The sequence below is a fragment of the Capricornis sumatraensis genome, chromosome 14, assembly GCF_032405125.1.
Source record: "Capricornis sumatraensis isolate serow.1 chromosome 14, serow.2, whole genome shotgun sequence".
NCBI lineage: Eukaryota > Metazoa > Chordata > Mammalia > Artiodactyla > Bovidae > Capricornis > Capricornis sumatraensis.
Window position 1 is genome coordinate 65,614,415 of NC_091082.1, and position 20,149 is coordinate 65,634,563.

A 20,149-nucleotide genomic window follows, 5' to 3' on the forward strand; every position below is an offset into this window, starting at 1 on the left:
GGTGAAATCTATCAATGTTTACCATATTTGAAGCCAGTCTGAAAAATGTCTTGAGTATGTATTAGTTCATTTTAAAATAAGAAACTCACTACATGTTAACATAAACAATATATTTTATGAAAAAAATATTGTTTGTGATAAAAGGAACAGTGAGAGGAGTGACACTGCCATACTTTTTTTTGCAACTTTTTAAGCTATCAAGCTTAATAAAAGAGGCTTCCCATCTATACTTCTGCATTAAATGCACCACGGCATATTATTTTGGCTAAAGTATATGAAGAAAATCTTACCCACACAGAGACAAAGTTAGAAAAGGGAGGAGTATTTTCATAGCCACTTTAAAAGATTGTGGACAGTTTCTGATGCTATACCAAAACTCAGTAAAATATTACTAAAACTCTATATACTATCTTAAAGGTGTGCTGCAGTTTGGAAATAGAAACCATACATTCAACATTGTATTCATGCTTCAGCAAAACTCATTCATTCCCATGCTGAAATCGGAACATACTGTTTTTACTCATTCATGGTTTTGAAACATTAGGCACTGGTCATTTCGAAAATATTGGCTAATGGATTTACACAGATCTTCCAACTGTTGGCACATTTCATTACACAATTTCAAAAACTCTCATTCTTAATAGCAGTGCTGGTCTCCAGAGAAAAGTCTATAAGTATTGGAAAGCTGTCAAGTTCACTGTGGCATTTACGAGTGTTTTTAAAATATTTTTTCTCTTGAAAGCTTGGACTTTACCATTAGCTACAAATATTGTCAGTCATTTTCCAAGCACACTTTGTTCATTTTCAAGAAAATGGCAGCCAAATATCTATTACAATTTCTATTACAAGTACCCAACTCTGAATAAATATAGCTTTCCTGTTCTTTCAGGCAAAAATTGTGGTACAAGACAAAGGGAAATAGTTTAGCTTCCAACTCAAAACAATCACGCTTCAGCTTGGAGCGTAAGTGCTGTATTCATACTTCCCATTTTCAAGTTAGAATATTAAGAGGATATGTACTCAAGAGTCACTGTTTCATAAATAGCTCCATCTAGGATACCCCTAGCAAAACCAGATTTAAAAAAAATAAACTACAGGTGTGGTGACAAGTGCAGTGACAGCTAGCATGGTTTGGTGTCAATGAATCGATTCCTGTTAAAGCATCTGCAGTTCGCAGTTTTTCCCACCACTGCTTATGTACCATCATCACTCACTGGGAAAGACAAATAATATCTTTATATTATGAGGAAAGTAGTTTCCACTTCAAAAAGCCTCTGGAAAGGACCTCATCAATCCATGGGAAGATCTGTGGAACACTTTGAGAACCACTGAGCTGGACTTGAAGGCTCCACAGGAATTAGCCCATGAAGTTCAGGAGAACCAAGTTCAACACACATTCACAAAGGACATATTCCATGCCAAACTAGCACTGGGCTAGAAGCCGAGGATACTGAGCTGAATAAGAAGTTGTCTGCCTTTAAGGAGCTTATCATATCATGGGATAAGCAAACAGGGAAGAAAGTAGTTTAGAATAATAGTGTATTACAGGTATGCATGTGAGAATACAGGAAAAGGGCAAAGAATTTAAAAGAATGAAATACTGTCATTTACAGCAACATGGATGGAACTAGAGATTATCATACTGAGTGAAGTAAGTCAGACAGAGAAGGAGAAATATTGTATGGCATCCCTTATATGTGGAATCTAAAAGGAAATGACACAAATGAGCTTATTTACAGAAATAAACTTAGAGAAGGAAGTTACGATTGCTGGGAGTAAGGATGTGAGGCAGGGATAGTTAGGGAGTTTGGAATGGACAGGTACACACTGCTATGTTGAAAACGGATAGTCAACAAGGACCTATTATATAGCACAGGGAATTCTGCTCAGTGTTACGTGGCAGGCTGCATGGGAGGGGAGTTTGGGGGAGAATGGATGCATGTATATGTATGACTCAGCCCCTTCACTGTTCACCTGAAACTATGACAATGCTGTTAATCAGCTAAACCCCAAAATAAAAAGTTTGAAAAAAAAAGAGCAAAGAACCCTCAGAAGAGGAGGTGGTATCTCAGATGTATACAGAATACTGAAAAGAATTAGGGGGAAATTTTAAAGAGATAAAAATAGGTCACCATTCCCAAAGAAGGAAGTAGAGTTGTTGAGGTGACTTTGAGGTGTCCTCCTCAATTTCCTTCTCCCCATCCAGTCTAGAATTTTGATTCCAGCTCCAGGAATGGGCCCTGATTAGCTGTCATTGACTGGTTTATTGCTCCCGTCTTGATACAGGAGATTGGTCCAGGGCTGGGCAGGTCTGAGTCAACTCATGCCAAAGAATTGCAAGGAGAGGCTTTCAGGGGGTGTCAGGAGACAGCAGCCTTCTCCCTCTTATGAAAGAACTCTCAGGAGCAACGCTGACTCTTCCTCCAGACATATTTCCATACTTTTCCATATGAATGTGATGCCCAGAACTGCTGCACTCTCTAACCACGGTCTAAGGACGTATCTAGCCAGGAGGCCAAAGCCCACAGAACTGCAAAGACACACACCTGGAGCCCTGAAAGAAGTAAGCCTGGTGCCCACTTTTACTGTCCTAAGTCTATGGATCCTTTTTATCATTTACATCGATTTCAGTCTTCTCTTAACTTGCAATGGTAAAGTTCTAAATTAATATGAGGTTAATTTGAGATGGTGCTAGTGATAGAGGAACGAGATCAAGGAGTACTTTGCATGCCTTGCTAAGAATCCTGAGCATCTCCAGCAAATTCTAGGAGTTCTTACAGTATTGCAAGCTGGGAAATAAAAAGGCTTTTGAAGTTACCACCAGCTGATTTTGGAAAAACGCTGTCTACTTTTATCCCCAGGCTTCACAGGCTTTCTTTAAGTTTTACAAGGCACCTTCCTACCTGTAAGGAGCTTGTACAGTATCCATGGAAAGGAGGAGACAATTTCATTGAAGATCAACAGTGGCAAATGCAACAGCGGGCCGTCAAGATGAGAACAGCAGAGTATTCCTTGGATTAAACGTTAGCGGCCAATGGCAACTTCAATGCAATGAAGCAGACAAGAAGCCAAAAGCCATTGCGATCAGGGAGAGACTGACAAGGTACTCACTAAGAGGGTACACAAGTAAATGGATGATTTTTTTAAGATAGGAGAGATATGAATATTTTGATAGGCTGGAGGGAAAGCTCGAGGAAAAAGGAGAAAGAAAAAGCAAAAAGCTATAAGCGACCAATGAAAAATACAGTGAGGCCCCAGAAGAGGCAGAATTCTAGGTTCTATAAGGACAGGATTGTGTCTTTTTCATCTCTCCTTGCATCCTGAGAACTTAATATCATGACTGGTACTTAACAGCTGCTCAGAAAATTCTGGAAGTTGGAGATGAGAAACTAAGAATGAATATGGAAGTAGGTCTATACATTTGAGAGTTGAGGTGTACAGAGATTATGTCTGAGAGCCTGAAATTTTTTAGGTAAAGCATGAGGCGAGGTCTTATGCTAAGTATAAAATGTATATATTAAGCTGGGAGCTTAACTGTGTTATTAAAGGTTTGAAACAGTCACTGAGGGCAATGAAAGAAGTCTATCAAGGACGATCAAAAGTAAACAATGTTTAGAACCAAACTAGATTAGAAACCAGATATTTATAGCACCACAAATCCATGCAAATGGGCATATTTATACAGAGATCTCAGCGCTCAGTGCGGGGGCAGAAGTGAAGCATGAGGATCAGGGGAACTGATCCGCATTTGGACATTTAACTGGTAGACGGTACAGAACGAGAAACACTGAAATTGAGGGTTCTGACCAAAAGGTACTTCAGGAAGAGGAGGAGATGCCAGAAACATGCTAATAGACGTGGAGAAAATAAAAAGGTCAATGCAATGGTGAATTTCAAAGAGGAAAGGTCACTCATAGGGAAAAGGAGCGCATGAGAGCTGAAAAGAAGATGCTGCGGTCTGAACAGGGCCGGTTTCAGAGTTGAGTTCTGGGGACGAGGGGTTGTGACCATTGTCATGGGTGAATACAGTGGGCGTTTTGATGGTCAGTGGAGTTGTAGGAGTCAAGGAATTATAAAACAGGATATTGATGCACTGTCCACATCAAGCGTTGACAAACTATGGTCTGGGAGTTCCTTGCTTACTTTTAAAAATAAAATTTTCGTGGAACACAGCCACGTCCACTTATTTACATATTGTCTGTGGCTGCTTCTCTCCTACAAAGATAAATTTGAGTAGTTGCAGTGGAGACTACATGGCCTGAAAAACCCAAAATATTTACTGACTTGCCCTCTAAGAATAGGTTTGTTGACCTGGGTCTACATGGTTAATGACATGTTCTTGGGTAAAGAGAGCAAAACCAGAGGGGGCAAAACCAGTGGTGGAAGTCTAGGAAGCTGATAAGTGGAGACAACTAGGAGGGGCAGACGGTGATGAACCTGAAGATGTATCCTTTCAAAAAGGAGCTGCTTCCTGAAAGCAGCGTGGAATTGGATGGGTCTAGAAGGATGGTAGTTAACTGCTCTTGAGATCCTTTTGCCAAAGACTGCTTTTTTTCCCACAAAATCTTTGCCTTGTCTTGCCTTCCCTTCCCTCCTCACCCCTGCTTCTCCTCCTTCCCTTCCCCCCTCTTTCTTCTTCTCTCTCTCCCTCCGTCTCTCTCTCCCTCTCTCATTTAACTTCTCTCTCTCATTTAACTCAAGCACAGAACCACCCACCTAAGACCACATTTCCCAGGATCATTTCCCCAGATTTGATTCATGTAAACAATGACATGGGAAAAGGCTAGATATGTGTAGTTTTTGCTTCATTTGCTTAAATTAAAAAAAAAAATACACTAAGAAAATTGTTACTCTGAACTCATGCCCTTCTCCTTTGTGTGAGCTAAAACACACAAGCTGGTGAGCCTGCTTTCATATATAGAAAAGATAAAGACCTGGGGATTTAAAGAGCAACAAGAGGAAAGGATTCTGGATTTCTGCACAACTGCAGGGAGGGGAGCTGCCCTTTCCCACTCACCTTGGAACTGTCATCATCTGACAGTAAACTTTTCTTCCTTAAGTCCTGTTTGTAAGGTCTCTTTGTTCCAGAAGGTTAACTCCTTCCCTACTTACAGTACCCCCTTTAAAATCTGATTTAAGCTATAGACTCACTTTCCAGGGGCTTCCCAGGTGGCACCTGGTAAAGAATCGGTGGTAAAGAATTTGTCTGCCAATGCAGGAGACTCGGGAGATGCAAGTTCAATCCCTGGGTCCAAAAGATCCCTTGGAGAAGGAAAGGGCAGTCCACTCCAGTATTCTTGCCTGAAAAATCCCATGGATAGAGGAGCCTGGTGGGCTCCAGTCTATAAGGTAGCAAAGAATCAGCTGCAACTAAGCACACACTCACTTTCAAAGCAACTGCACTTAAGATCTATACACAATAGACTCTGGACCAAAAGTGGTCCTAAGGCTATACAGAGGCATCAGTGAACAAAATAGGAAATGGCCATTCCTCCCATGTGCTTGGGGAATATTCTGAGAAACTATCCAGGAAGTATCCACTTTTCGATAAAATTGCCACTGTTTGTCATTGCACCCTTTTAGGTTATATCCCTGATTAGTGCTACTGAAAAGAGTCATCTAGAGGACACTGGGAAGGAAAGGAGAAGGGATGTGGGAAGGAGAATAAGGTCAAGGCACAGGATAGATTATGATGGAGGAAAATAAGTAAGAGCATTTTAATCCTCAGAATTCATAACTGGGGAAAAGTAGATATCTAGGGGAGAACAGGACAATCTGTTGTCATCAGCCAAGGCCACTAAAGGTACATAGACTTTGCACAACTCCAGGTGATCCTGCGTGGATCAGTGGGAATGGTGCCTCATGGAGCTATATATGTGGATTTACTGTGAGTATTCCCTCACTACCTAGAATTATAAAAACTACCTAGGAACTGGCAAGAGTAAAAGAATTCACTGGATACTTCTTTGGTTTACATGCTCAGCTTCATAGCCCTTCAATCAAAGATTCTCAACATTGACCTAAGTGCCAAATGTGACCCTGTACTTCCTTTCACCCACTTCGGTTTTGTTGTTCAGTTGCTCAGTTGCATCTTTGCAACCTTATGGACTGTAGCACACCAGGCTTTCCTGTCCTTCAACATCTCCCAGTTTGCTCAAACTCATGTCCATTGATGCCATCCAACCATCTCATCCTCTGTCGCCCCCTTCTCCTCCTGCCTTCAATCTTTCCCAGCATCAGGGTCTTTTCCAATGAGTAGGCTCTTCACATCAGGTGGCCAAAGTATTGGCACTTCAGCCTTTCTGTTGTCTAGGGCTCGTAATTTCTTTTCCAAACTCAGAATACCCAGTCAGCAGACTAACTCCCACCATTCTCTGAATCTCAACTTAGAGCATTGTCTCTAGCAGGAGTTCCCTATTATTCTGTCTGATATAGTTGTTCACCATTTACTAACAAAGTAGTCAGTTCTTGATTCATTCATTACACTCACCATATTTTGTGGTAAGATTACAAAGTGATTAAGATTACAAATTCCATAGATAATTTCAATGCTGTTTAAATTATTCTAGAGCAAACAAAGATGGGAAATTTGAAAATTATTTTTATGAAAAGTGTAAATATATCAAATATAAAATTGATGTGTCTATTAGTTACTCAGTCGCATCCAAATCTTTGTGACTCCGTGGTCACAAAGTATGTATCCACCATCCATCCAAAGTATGGATCCACCTGAATGGATCCCACCAGGCTCCTCCATCCATGGGATTTTCCAAGCAAGAATACTGGAGTGGGTTGCCATTTCTTTCTCCAGGAGATCTCCCCAATCCAGGGATCAAACTCATGTCTCTCAGATTTGGGCATACTCTTTCCCATCTGAGCCACCAGGGAAACCCATCATAAAATTGATGACCCATCCTGAAAAAGGTTATACACACAAAGACAAGAAAACCTATCTCACTTAGGAATACTGACGCAAATCAGTTCAGTTCAGTTGCTCAGTTGCGGCTGATTCTTTTTGACCCTATGGACTGCAGCATGCCAGGCTTCCCTAACCATCACCAATTCCCAGAGCTTACTCAAACTCATGTCCATTGAGTCGGTGATGCCATCCAACCATCTCATCCTCTGTCATCCCCTTCTCCTCCCGCCTTCAGTCTTTCCCAGCACCATGGTCTTTTCCAATGAGTCAGTTCTTTGCATCAGGTGGCCAAATACTCATAATAAAATAAAAGCAAACAGAATCCAACAGCACATTAAAGGGATAATGCATCATTTACCAAGGAAGAATTATTTCATGAACGCAAAGATAGGTCAGTATTAGAAAGCTTATTTATATAATGTATCCTTTTAATAAATCTAAGGAGAAAAATAATATGATTATCTCTCTAGATACAGAAAATATAACTTTTTAAAAAAATTATCAATAGGGAAAAAACACTTAATTCTCCCTTGATATGGTAATTTTTACTTACCTTAATCCAAAAGTCATTAACATAACTGCGAGACAGCAGTGCTGTTGCCATTAACATCAGGAAAAGACAAGAATTCACATCATCACATTCTTTTTGGACCTTATATTGGAGTTACAACCAGTGCAATTAGATAACAGAATGAAATTAGAGGTAAAGCAACTGAAGGAAAGGATATAAAATTATCAGTATTTGCGTATGATATGTCTATGAAGCTAAAATATTCAGAAGAAGCAACTGACACACTACTATGATTAGAGATTTAGTAATGTAATGGGGGTTGAAAATTAACACAAACATTAGTAGCTTTCAGATATACAAACATAATTGTTGAAAAATACACAAACACACACACACACACTTTGAATATATATATATTCAAAGCTATGGACTTTCCAGTAGTTATGTACAGATTGAGTTTGACCATAAAAAGGCAGATTACCAAAAAATTGATGCATTTGAACTGTAGTACTGGAGAAGACTTGAGAGTCCCTTGAACACCAAGGAGATCAAACCAGTCAATCTTAAATAAAATCAACCTTGAATACTTATCAGAAGGACTGATGAAGCTGAACCGCCAAAACTTTGACCACTTGATAAACTTCCCCTAAGACTTAAGGTGTAGAAGCCAAAAATAAATAATCATTAAATTACATAAAATTCAAAAGCTTCTGGAAAACCAGCCAACTAAACAAAAACAGGTGATATCAGAAGACATACATATGCATCCACTTGAGAAAACAATTTCTCTATAATCCATATTATAATCAAAGAGATAAATGCCTCAGGATTTTAAAGTACTGGTAAAAATGCAAAGTGAAATAATAATGACATATCACTTTATACTTAGTAGATTGACAAAAATTAGAACACTGGACAATGCCAAGTGTTGGCGGGAGTACGGGGATGTAGGAACTCTTCAAACACTACTGATGAGAATATACAGTGGGGCAGCCATTCTGAGCACAATCTGACAGCACTTAGTCAAATTAAGTGTATATAATCTTCAAGAGCCAGCAATGCCACTCCTGCTGTATATCCCAGAGAAATTTCACAATGATCTCCGAGGAAATGTGCATAGAAATGGCTATTGCAGCATTATTTATAGTGATGAGAAGTTGGAGGCAGTCTGGACACACAACCCTGAATGGACTGGTAAAATCTGGTGGATGGCCATCATGGATTGCTAGCCCTGTGCTGTCCAATTAGCCTTTCTGCAACGATGGAAATGTTCTATCTATGCACTTTCAATATGATGGTCAGTGGCACCCCACTCCAGTACTCTTGCCTGGAAAATCCCATGGCTGGAGGAGCCTGGTGGGCTGCAGTCCATGGGGTTGCTCACGACTGAGCGAGTTCACTTTCACTTTTCACTTGCATGCGTTGGAGAAGGAAATGGCAACACACTCCAGTGTTCTTGCCTGGAGAATCCCAGGGATGGCGGAGCCTGGTGGGCTGCCATCTATGGGGTCGCACAGAGTCGGACATGACTGAAGCGACTTAGCAGCAGCAGCCTATCATAAGGTTATTTAAACACTAATTACTTAATTTTTTAAGAAAAATTGGTTCCTTAGCAGGCTACGGACTACCATATTGAATAAGGCAGGTATAGAACATTATCATTATTGCAGAAATTTAGTTACAAAGTAGAGTGTTGGGCTGTATTCACACATAGTAACATGAGTGGATCTTAAAATATAGAGTCGACTGAACAGAGTAAGAATCAGAATGTCATTCTATCACATCACCATTTAGTTAAATTAAAACTACATGACCACACAAAACTATTCACATTTCACAAGAACAAATTTAACAAAAGATACACATTAAAAAAATTAGAATGCTGGCCTGTGAGAAAGAGTAGCTGTAAATTGGAAGTAGGGATCTGTTGTGTATGTGTGTTCAGTCGTGTCCCACTCTTTGTGACCCTATGGACTGTGGCCTGCCAGGATAAAGGGAACCAAAAAGACAAGTGAGCCCCTGCAGGAGAAGGGCTCTCAGAGACCTATGATAAAATGTATTTTGGATTAGGGAGTACAATCAACTCAAGCCTCTCCATTGAGATTACAAAAGCAAAGCAAACCAAAAACACCGGCCACATTCAAGATAACCACCTGCCAATATTTATAGCAGTATTATTCTTAATCATTAAAAACTGGAAGCAACCAAAATGCCTTTCACTAGGTGAGCAGACAAACAAACAGTGGCATATCCACAAATGTAATACTATTCAGCACTAAAACAAATGAACTAACAAGCCATAAAAAATATATATATGAATGAATCTTAAATGCATAATGCTTAGTACAAGGAGCAAGTCTGAAAAGGCCACATACTGTGTAATTTCAATTATAAGGCATTCTAGAAGAGGCAAAACAAAGTGAGACTAAAAGATGAGTGGTAGCCAGAGTTTGGGAGTAATGAAGAAAGGGCTGAATAGGTGAAAGGTGAAAGATTTTGTGGGGCAGTAAAACTATTTTGTATGATAATTGTGGATATATGACACTGTATATTTGTTAAAACCCCATAGAACTTTTAGTAACAGTTCAGAGAAAAGAAATTACAAATTAAGAGAAAAGAACAAATTAAGAGAAATTTGTGTACAAATTAAGAGAAATCGTTTAGGAGGTGGGGTGATCCCAGAATGGAATGCAGAATGTGACAAAACATGAACCATTTCATAAATAAATGAAACAACTTCTCTGCAGGAGTAGGGGAGGGATCTAAGTAACTAAGTGACCAAAGGATCTGCAGGACTAAAGGAACTGTACACAGGAGCTGTACTCTAGCTGGTAAAGTTTTTCCCTATGGGGATATAAGTGAAATTCTGATACTTCCCTACATGTATAGTGGAGTAGAACAATTAAATAAATGGATGGAAGACAGTGGGAACCAGGTTTTCTCACTGTTGGAGTGGAATAAACAACGGAAGGGGGCTAGAATGATCCACAGATTAGATACACATATTAGATGTTAATAGATAATTAGATAACGGATTATAGCTGGAGACATCAGTATGAAGTTATGCTTAATATACACACAAATGGTTACATATGGAAATATTTATAGGTATGTGTATACATATGACTTAGTAAAGTGAAAGAGAAGTGGAAGTGTTAAGTCCCTCAGTCATGTCCGACTTTTTGCAACCCCATGGACTGCAGCCAGTCAGGCTCCTCTGTCCATAGAATTCTCCAGGCAAGAATAAGTGGAATGGGTAGCCATTCCCTTCTCCAGAGGGTCTTCCCAACCCAGGGATTAAACCTGGATCTCCTGCATTGCCAGCGGATTCTTTACTGTCTGAGTCCCCAGGGAATCCCTATGACTTAGTTACACATATATTTCTTCATTCTGTTAACTGAGAGGGCCTAGAAGCAACTAACACTCAGTATAAATCAGTATACCTAGTTCCTAGATCTTGGCTTTTAATATCATTTCTCCAGTGAACAAACTTGGGGCTCATTGGAGAAATAGCTGATTCTAGGAATGGACATTGGTGAGATGGGGAAGCAATATACAAGATGAGCTTGGAGCAGCTTATAGTGACAGAAATAGCAAAGTGTTTAAAAATCAAAAACAACAAAAATCTATACGTATTAATGGGGTTATGTCAAAGGAACACAGAAGGCAACTGAAAGAGCTCACATTAGCTAAAGCTCGAACAATTAGAGCAATAAAATCAATAAAATAGTATAGGGTTATAATCCAAAGTATAAAATAAATATTCATGAGTTCATATGATATAAATAAATGATTAAATCAATACATTAATAAGACATAAGGGAAAATTCTCTCCTAGAATAATTCAAAATAATTTATATAGATTCTTGGCCTTCAGAAAGGTAGACCCACAACTTCCCCATTCTTTTGTATGGGATATCTGTAATGAACTGCCTTCAAAGAGAACAACATGGAAACGGGGAAAGAAAAGTAACTTCTCAGTGGAGAAAACTGACAAATTCAGCCAGGTGATCAAGGTCAACAGGTCATAGTGATGAAATGTACCCCTGACATGATGCAATGAAAATGACACTTTACAGCTTCCTCCCCCAAACTCAAAGTTCGAATCTAAGAATGAGAAAACGTTAGACAGATCCGAACATTAGACAATCCAAACAAATGGAGGGACATTCTACAAAATACCTGAGGAATACTCCCCAAAACTTCGAAAATCATCAAAAAGAAGTCTGAGAAGCTCTTATAGTAAAAAGATGTCTAAGGAGATGTGATGATTCAATGTAAGATTCAGGCAGGATTTGGGGGCAGAAAGAAGATAAAAACTAAGGAAACTTAGTTTTTAAAGACAAAAACTAAGTAAAAATTAAGGAAATCTGAATAAAGTATAGACTTTAGTTAATAGTGACATGTCAATATTGGTTCTTTAATTGCAATAAATGTATCATACTAATAAAGACGTTAAGAACAGGAGTTTTTAACAGGAGTTAAGAACAGTATGGTCTTTATAATTTTTCTCTAAATCTAAAACTGCTATAAAAATTTCTTTCAAAAAGGAAAAAAAAAAATTGAGAACTGCCATATATTGGAGAAAACCTTATTTCGAAAGGATACATGCACCCTAGTGTTCACTGTGGCACTATTTACAAGAGCCAAGACATGGAAGAATTTAAATGTATATAGACAGAGGAATGGATAAAGACAGTGTGGTACCCACACCACACACACACACACACACACACACACACACACACACACACACACACACACACACACACACTGGAATATTACTCAGCCATTAAAAAGAAAGAAAGAATGCCACTTGCAGAGTGACATGATGGACCTAGAGACTGTCATGCTGAGTTAAGTAAGTCAGAGAAAGACAAATATATGATATTGCTTATATGTGTAATCTAAAAACTGGTACAAATGAACCTATTTACAAAATAGAAATTGTAGAAACTGAGTCACAGATGTAGACAACAAACTTGTGGTTAGCAAGGGGGAAAGGGATGGGGAGAGATGAATTGGGAGACTGGGGCTGACATGTACACACTACTGGATATAAAAGAGATAACTAACAAGAACCTACTGTATAGCACAGGGAACTCTATTCAGTATTCTGTAATGACCTATATGGGCACAGAATATAAAATGAGTGGATATAGGTATATGTATACCTGACTCACTTTGCTGCACAATTAAAAGTAACACAACATTGTAAATAAACAATATTCCAATAAAAATTAATTACAAAAGAACTGCCAGAATGTTTGAAGCCCCTTTTCTTTCCCTCTTCCTTCACATCATCCACCTTTTCACCAGAAGTAACACCCATCCTTTCTGTTTTTCTGACACCTTGTTTTTCATACAAATTGTACATGTGCATGTATACTTAAACATGTTGTTATTTTTAATTTTATACAAATGAAATTGTACCATTTGTATTTTTAAGCTAGTTGCTATTTTCACTTAATGATACATTTGTGAGGTTTCCCCATGTTGGTATATGTAGCTGCAACTCATTATTGGTAAATGTGGCTAGATAATACACTATTGAGTGACTATACACCTTGTCTACGTCTAGCCTTCTATGAACAGATGTTGGGTTGCTTCCAGGTTTTGCTACTACCAACAATGCTACCACAAATGTTCTTGTAAATACATGTAAGAAGCCCTGTGTAATAAAAACTTGGAATTGCTGGGTCATGAAGCATGTATATTTTTAACTTTACTATTTAATATATACCAAATTGTTTTACAAAAGTCATCATGTCAATTCAGATTGCCATCAGGAACAATTTAATTTTTCCGAATTTTGTTCCTTGGAAACTTGGAGAGCAATAGAAGCACTTTGTTTTTTTCTCTCAGTGTATATGATTTTTAAAATATTAACTATATTTATAATATTTATAGTAACAGTGATGATAAATGGCAAGTTTTGGTATATTAAAATTTACCATAGGCTTTAACTGTTCTTGGAAATTAACTTGCTAAAAATAGAGCTTTTTCTGCTATCTGTGTACATGTATTTGAACTTGGTATAAAAGTGAAGAAATAAAGATTTGGTATATTCCTGCTGAAAAGTTGCCAAGTTCTGTTCTTGTAAACTGGCCTTAATCTGAGAAACTACTATACTTTAGGTTTGATTACATTCCTTAAAAAGAAAGTATAAAATATATGTATATAAAATATATACATGTATATACTGTAAAACAAGACCTCAATCTTGCCTTCAAAGATATATAAAGAAATTAAGCTTGTATTTTACTTTTCTTTCAAAAACTTGAATTCAGACCAGCTCAGTATATCTAGAAGAGCATTTGAAGCATTGTAAAATTCATCACTCTTGCATTCAAAATTCCTTTGATGTAAAACCCACCGTTCTGTAGAGAAACAGTAAATAGTAACCCTCTCAATACCATAAATTAGTGCATTCTGCTGGTATGAGTTATATGAGTGCTGAATTCCCTACGTTAGGATTGCTACCAGTTACCCTCCCATGTTTTAGATGGGGCTGCCACTCTATATGAATGCATTCGCTGTTTACCTAGGCAGCTCATTGTAGCAGAGAACAAAAAGAAGGAAAAGGAACAAATTTCCAAGTTTCTTCTTGAATGGGAAGATGGACCGATGTGTGAAAAAACAGTGAGATACTTCCTATTAGGCAAAGCTCAAAAGTAAGTAGAAAACTATGTCTGATGTTATATTTGAAGCCAATCAAAAAGCTCGGTAACTGCTATTCAAGCAGCATCACTGAGCTCTGGCGGTGAATTCTAAGCACAAGATCGCCCACTACAAACTTCAGTGGCTTTGGTCAAGAAGCTGAAAGCACAGTGCCTTCTGGATGGCTCCATTTCACAGCAGAGCCTACTCTCTGGGCTCCCCAGTTTATATTTCTGTTGGGCCTTTCTCAGAAGAGCACAGAGCATGTTCCCTTAATCCCTACTTAGCCTACCATGTTCACATGACTGTGGATGCCATTGCATGCCATACAACATGACTACTCAGACCTGGAAACTATGAATGAAGCAGAAATTCCTCGATTCTGCTTAGGTAAGTATACCTACTCAGATAAATACTTCTTGATGAAGTTCACCCTCTTCAGCATTAAGGCTTATGTGAGAAATCACTCAATGGACAAAGATATTCGAAAGGTATTTACATAGAAGCCACAAAGGACTCCTTTATACAAACTGAATATATTTTCCTACTCTATCCATTGCCAGGGCTCCTTTCATTCAACCATGAAAAAGAATAGATTTTTAAAACTTTTAAGACATATGAAATAGTAACTAAGAGAAAGACTTAAATGTCATATTGACCTGAGTTCGAGTTACGGATCCATCAGTTATTAGCTATGTGACCTTGAGTAAGTTACTTAACCTCTCCATCCTTTTCTTTTTCTCCACTATGGAATAAGTGGAAAGTCCTCCCGAGTTGACACCAGATCTGTCTTCAAAGCCTGTTCTTTTAACCACCATACTGGCCTGCTCCAGACACTTTAAATAGCACCTTGCATGCAGGAACTCACTACATCTCTGCAGGCTGATTGATTTATCCTGAGGCATACCTTCTTCAATCAAAAGCCATGACAGCTAAAGCGAAACTCCCAGGCACAAGAGAAACAGCTTTCTTCCCTAAGTTTTACACACGCTCAATAGCTGGGTCTGAAACAGAGGAGCATCACTTTCAAACAGTAATGAGACTGATAAATATGTTCTGTTCACATCACAGAAAACCACACTTCAGCACAGAAGCCATACTTCAGGTTAACCAGTTGTCTCAAAATCAGATATGCCTCCAAAGCTGGAAAGTCTACTGTTTTGAAAGATGAAGATGCAAGATTTTAGTTAAGATATGAAATTTTAATTGGCTAGTTCATCAAAATTTTATAGTCTCCTGAGAGGATAATAAGAATTCTGTAGCTAAATATCTTGAATTAGGAACTGCAGTTATTTTGCATATTATAGAAAGTTTACAGCATTTCTGAAAACAGGGGTTTAGATGACCTAAGAGGTGCCAGATAGGTGCCATAAAAAAGAGGTGCAGCCATCGTACAACCAATATTCCCAGGAAGTATGGCAATCTAGAGATGGCGTGGCTTGACTGAGAACATTCAAATTCAAAACTATGTGTAGCCAAACAAAACACATCTGAAAGTTACATATGGCCCTTTCACCAGAATTTGCAAATCCTACTGCAAATTCAGAGAACAGGAGATAATGCCACCCCCTTCACTGTCCCTCAGAGTTATTCTGCAAGCAAAATTGACAACAGTTTTGACGGCTGAGACAGCCTCTGCAAGTCAGCCTTCAGTGCCTCCTACGTCAAGTCAACCCTCCCCTGCCTGGCTTTTAAGCCATGGGCCACATCCCACTCTCAGAGCCAGACACGGTTGTCTATACTCTCAGACCACCAGACTAATCTCCGTATTACTCCGTAGGCATGCTAGTCCCACACTCATTCCTGCCACCATCCTTGGCTCATCCTTTCCATGACCTCAAATGGCTTCACCATTTCTAGGCCAAGCCAAATTTAACCTCTCTTTAATTTTGTTAGTGAGCGCGTGTGTGTGTGTGCACACGTGCACACTTTTTTCAATTCATGCAAAGAGTACAGAAAAGGGATGAATGAACCCAAACTACTTTGGTGGGGGTAGGGAAGCCTTTATAGAAAAGTGACATGTGAGCAGGGTATAGAAGGAAGAAGGCTGCCAAGTGGAGGAGAGGGAAGAGCATGTATAGAGTCCCAAGAGCCAGAGCAGGCTTGCAGAGATAAAAGGCTGGAGAAGGCTATGGTCAGAAGACCCCTGATGCCTCAATGAAGTGATAGGACTTGATGCTGCAGACAGAAGGATCTGATCAAGGCCCCTAGTCAAGCCCATATCTTCCATGGAGTCTGTTCTTGCCATGCAAGTGTCTTCCTCTGAATTCCTACAGCCTTTAAGAACCTTTAAGAACCACACAATCAGGTGTTATTACTCTCAGCTCTCAGGGTAGGAACCTTTTTTAACTTCTATACCCTAACAGCACGTAAAAGTGCTTAGCAAGTAAATGCTCAGTAAATTCCCAGAACTGACTGATTCAAATTCATCTGGGGGTGGATTAAACAAACCAGGTTCTAGAGATAAGAGTAGGAAAAACTCTATAAATCAAGGTCACTACAGAACTTACTATTGACCACGAGTGACAGGATCCAGAACTACAAAAATTAAGTTCAAAAGCAACCACACTTGACTTCCGTGAACTTGGACTTCTCTCCTTTTGTCCCCTGCTTTGGCCCATTGCCCCAGCTGAGATTCACTCCTACTTCCCCTGGGAATTCAGAGTCAAAAGGGGAGGTACCAGCATATCTCTGGCTCTGCACATACCCCCACTGACTGGGAGGGCAGGGGACAATCAATGCATTTAGCAAATGCATCTGCCACTGAAATAAGAGTGTGTGTCTGCTCCTGTGTGTCAATGCCAAGTTGCAGGAGGTTACCATAGCAACTCCAGCAGGATGCTGCAGTGGGCAGCTTTGCACAGAGGTGCAGAACCCATTCTTTAACATGTGGGCTTTTGCTGTGCACATTGGATCTGAGCAGGCACATCATGGCTTCAGGCCCTGCCTTCGGGATTCTGCAAAAAAGGAAGTGGGACGTTGAGATCTGCTCATCCAATCTTCCTTTTTTCATGTACCACACATGTCCCTTCTCATGCACAGTAAACACTGCATGTAGAGCCCCAAAATAGGCTCTTTAGAAACATGTAATTCCCTACACTCGTTCTTACAGTGGATGATAAACAGATTGTGTACTTGCACATCAGCATGACTTCCAACACAAAATTTACACCCACCAAATAACCCAGCAATCATACATTTTAATGAACAGCGTATCCACCATGTCAGCATTCCCAGCCAACCCCCAGTTTTTGTGTTATTAGTACATTTCTAATGCAAAAATAAACACCATCAAGACTATAGGTTGGGCTTAATGAGGTCTACCAAGCTGTACTCCAGGAACTATAAACCAACTTTTCAAAGGACCAGGCAGTTTTTGAAATTGTTTTTCCATAGACTGGAGAGTGGGGGTTTACTCAATGTTTCATGTCTCATAGGAAAGAGCATGAAAGGGATGTGAAACACCATTCCATTTGTGGTTCTAACCTACATACAGCCATCAAGAAGCCACGTCCCTACAAAGTGAACGTTAGTTTGTAGGGCAGTCAAATGGATGGAACAGGTTCCTGGACATTATCACATTTTTTCCTTGGATCTAGAAACTTACTGGTGTCTGTCTATTAATTCTCTCCTTGGCAAAATAAGAATGGTGGTTTATAGCAGCACTAAAGACATGGACTGCATGGCTGGCCTGCACAGCAAGGTGAGGTGGATCTGCACGGGGAGAAGTGAAGGAAATTTTGGATAGTCCTACTTCCTGCAGAAGTAGGACTAGAGCATCTTTTGCAGCTCAGTAGTGAAAAAAGAGGAGTGGACTAGAAGTAATGTAGAAGTTCTAGTATCTGAAGGAGTTTTGTGGCCTAAGAAAATTAAAATAGGATACCAAGAGAGAGATGTAAACAAACAAAGGAAGGAAGGGCTTCTTGACCAGGGAAGCCATTCTTTGTGCAGGAATGCCTGTGTCTATCTCTCTAACGGAACTTGAGAACAAAGATGCCAATGTTAACAGACAACAGTATGGATGATTTCTTTATTCAAGGAGTTGGGAGATTTGGAGGCATCTGTTACACGAAAGCATGGAGGTAGGACTTGGCAGATTGGACACCAAGGGTGTAAGAAACTTGTGTTCCGAAGGAAGGCCAGAGTGTCAGCAGCCTGTGTGTGCTTAGTCCTGTCTGACTCTTTGCGACCCCTTGGACTGCAGCCCGCCAGGCTCCTCTGCCCATGGGATTCTCCAGGCAAGAGTACTGGAGTGGGTTGCCATGTCCTCCTCCAGGGGAATCTTCCCAACCCAGGGATGGAACCCAGGGTCAGCAGCCTAGTGACAGATAAAGAGCTCTCACTGAGAGAATTCTTGAGAATCACCCAATCTGCCGTGCACAGGCCTGGCTAGGTGAGCACTAGATACCTATTTTTAACTGTCCCCAGGAGATGCTGTGGGCGGGGTGGGGGAGGTGGGGGTGGTCCAGGGGGCTTGAAACCAAGAACTGAGCTTGTGGCCTGGGAGCAGGAAAAGGGCTTCTGGGAGTTGAGCTGGGAGCAGCAAAGAAGTGCTCCGGTGCGTGTGCTTATGAATGAAAGCCGGGGACGGTTTCAGAGGGACTCGGGCAACCTGTTCCTTGGGGGCCGAGGCAGCGCAGGGGAGGCGGGAGGCCCAGCATCCGGGTCGGATTCGGGGGAGAAGTCAGGTGCACTGAAGCGCCCGCCTGTAGGTCGGCTCGGAGAATGGTCTGGGTACGGGGCGGATCCAGGGAGGTAGGGTGGGGGAGGGGAGGGAGTCGGCGAGTGGGTGTGGAGAGCGAGCCAGAGTGGGGGGGCTGGGGGCGCCGGGCCAGCGCCTCGGGCCGCCTCGACCTCCCCCGGGACTCACCCAACACGAAGTAGGGCAGCTCCGTGTTCTCCAGGTCGTCCACCACGACCATTTCTCCCGGGAAGTCGTTGCGTACGGAGAAGAGGAGCTTGGGTTCGGAGGCCGAGGGGCTGTGCATGATGTTCAGGTCGTTCTCGCGCAGGAAGGGCAGCGCCGACACCGTGATGCTCTTGAGCTTGCACTCCAACTCCTTGGAAGGATCCACGTCGCCGGCGGCCGTGGCCAGCACCGTCGCCGGCCCCCAGCAGCAGGCGAGCAGGGCGCAGAGCCTGGCTAAAGCCATCTTGAGCCCCGGCCGCCTTCCTCCCAGCGCTGCGAAGGTGGGGGAGGCAGCGAGCGGGGAGGGAGCGAGCGAGCGAGCGAGCGCGGGAGGCGGGGGAGGTTGGGGAGGGGATGCGGAGCCGGGAAAGCCCGGGTCCCCCGGACAGAGATGCCGCTGGCCTGGTGCAGGGCTACGGAGAGCCCGCGCGCTCTTTGTTTCCTGGAGCTGCTTATCTGGGGAAGGCAAGAGGGGAGGTTGGGGGGAAGTGGGGAGAGAAGAAAGAAGGAAGGACGTCGGAGGAAAGAGGAAGGGAGCTGAAGATTCTGGGGAATCAGGTCAGCCCCCAGCGGGCAGCCGGTGCTGCCGCCTTCCTCCTTTGCATCCCCCCAGCAGGAGCACGCTCTTAGCTATTAACTACCTGCACAGCAATTTTTTTTCCCCCAACCGTTTTTCCAATGCAAAATCTTCCCTCCCGCATTATCTTCCTGATGGCTTGGGAAGGGCGCGCGCGCACACCCCTTTAAATGTGCTTCCTCAGAGCCAGTAATGAGGGGTCTCTAGATGCAAATTCTCCCCCAGTTGTTTTGTAGATATAGGTGGTTCCATTCTTGTCTGTTTTTACCCACTAAAATCGGACTTTTATACTGGATAAGCGTGTGCTGGAATAAATGCACGTGTGTGTTATTACTCAGCACTAACGGCGCAGAAATACGTTTAGAGGGAATATTTTGTATGTACATATATATAGATAGATTGTGTGAATGACAAATAACAAAGTCAGTGTACTGCATACAGTTAAGCAGGGAATTAGAACTTTTATTTGCTATTTCTATCTTCCGTTTCATTTTTGTTACCAATCTTATCTATGATAAGCAATATAAAGATCATTTGGAGCTGGCTATAACTGATAGAAAAAGCAGAGCTAGC

General features: G+C 41.1%; 1 protein-coding gene across 2 annotated transcripts in view; it reads right to left on the minus strand.

Moving 5' to 3' along the window:
- The window catches only part of ASTN1 (astrotactin 1), a 356,098-nt gene extending 336,855 nt beyond the window's left edge, over nucleotides 1-19,243 (minus strand). For both annotated transcript variants that reach the window (XM_068986030.1, XM_068986031.1), the window contains exon 1: nucleotides 18,961-19,243. In XM_068986030.1, coding sequence (XP_068842131.1) covers nucleotides 18,961-19,243 — 283 coding nt within the window. The remainder of the gene's footprint in view (nucleotides 1-18,960) is intronic.
- Between the last annotated feature and the right edge of the window lie 906 nt (nucleotides 19,244-20,149).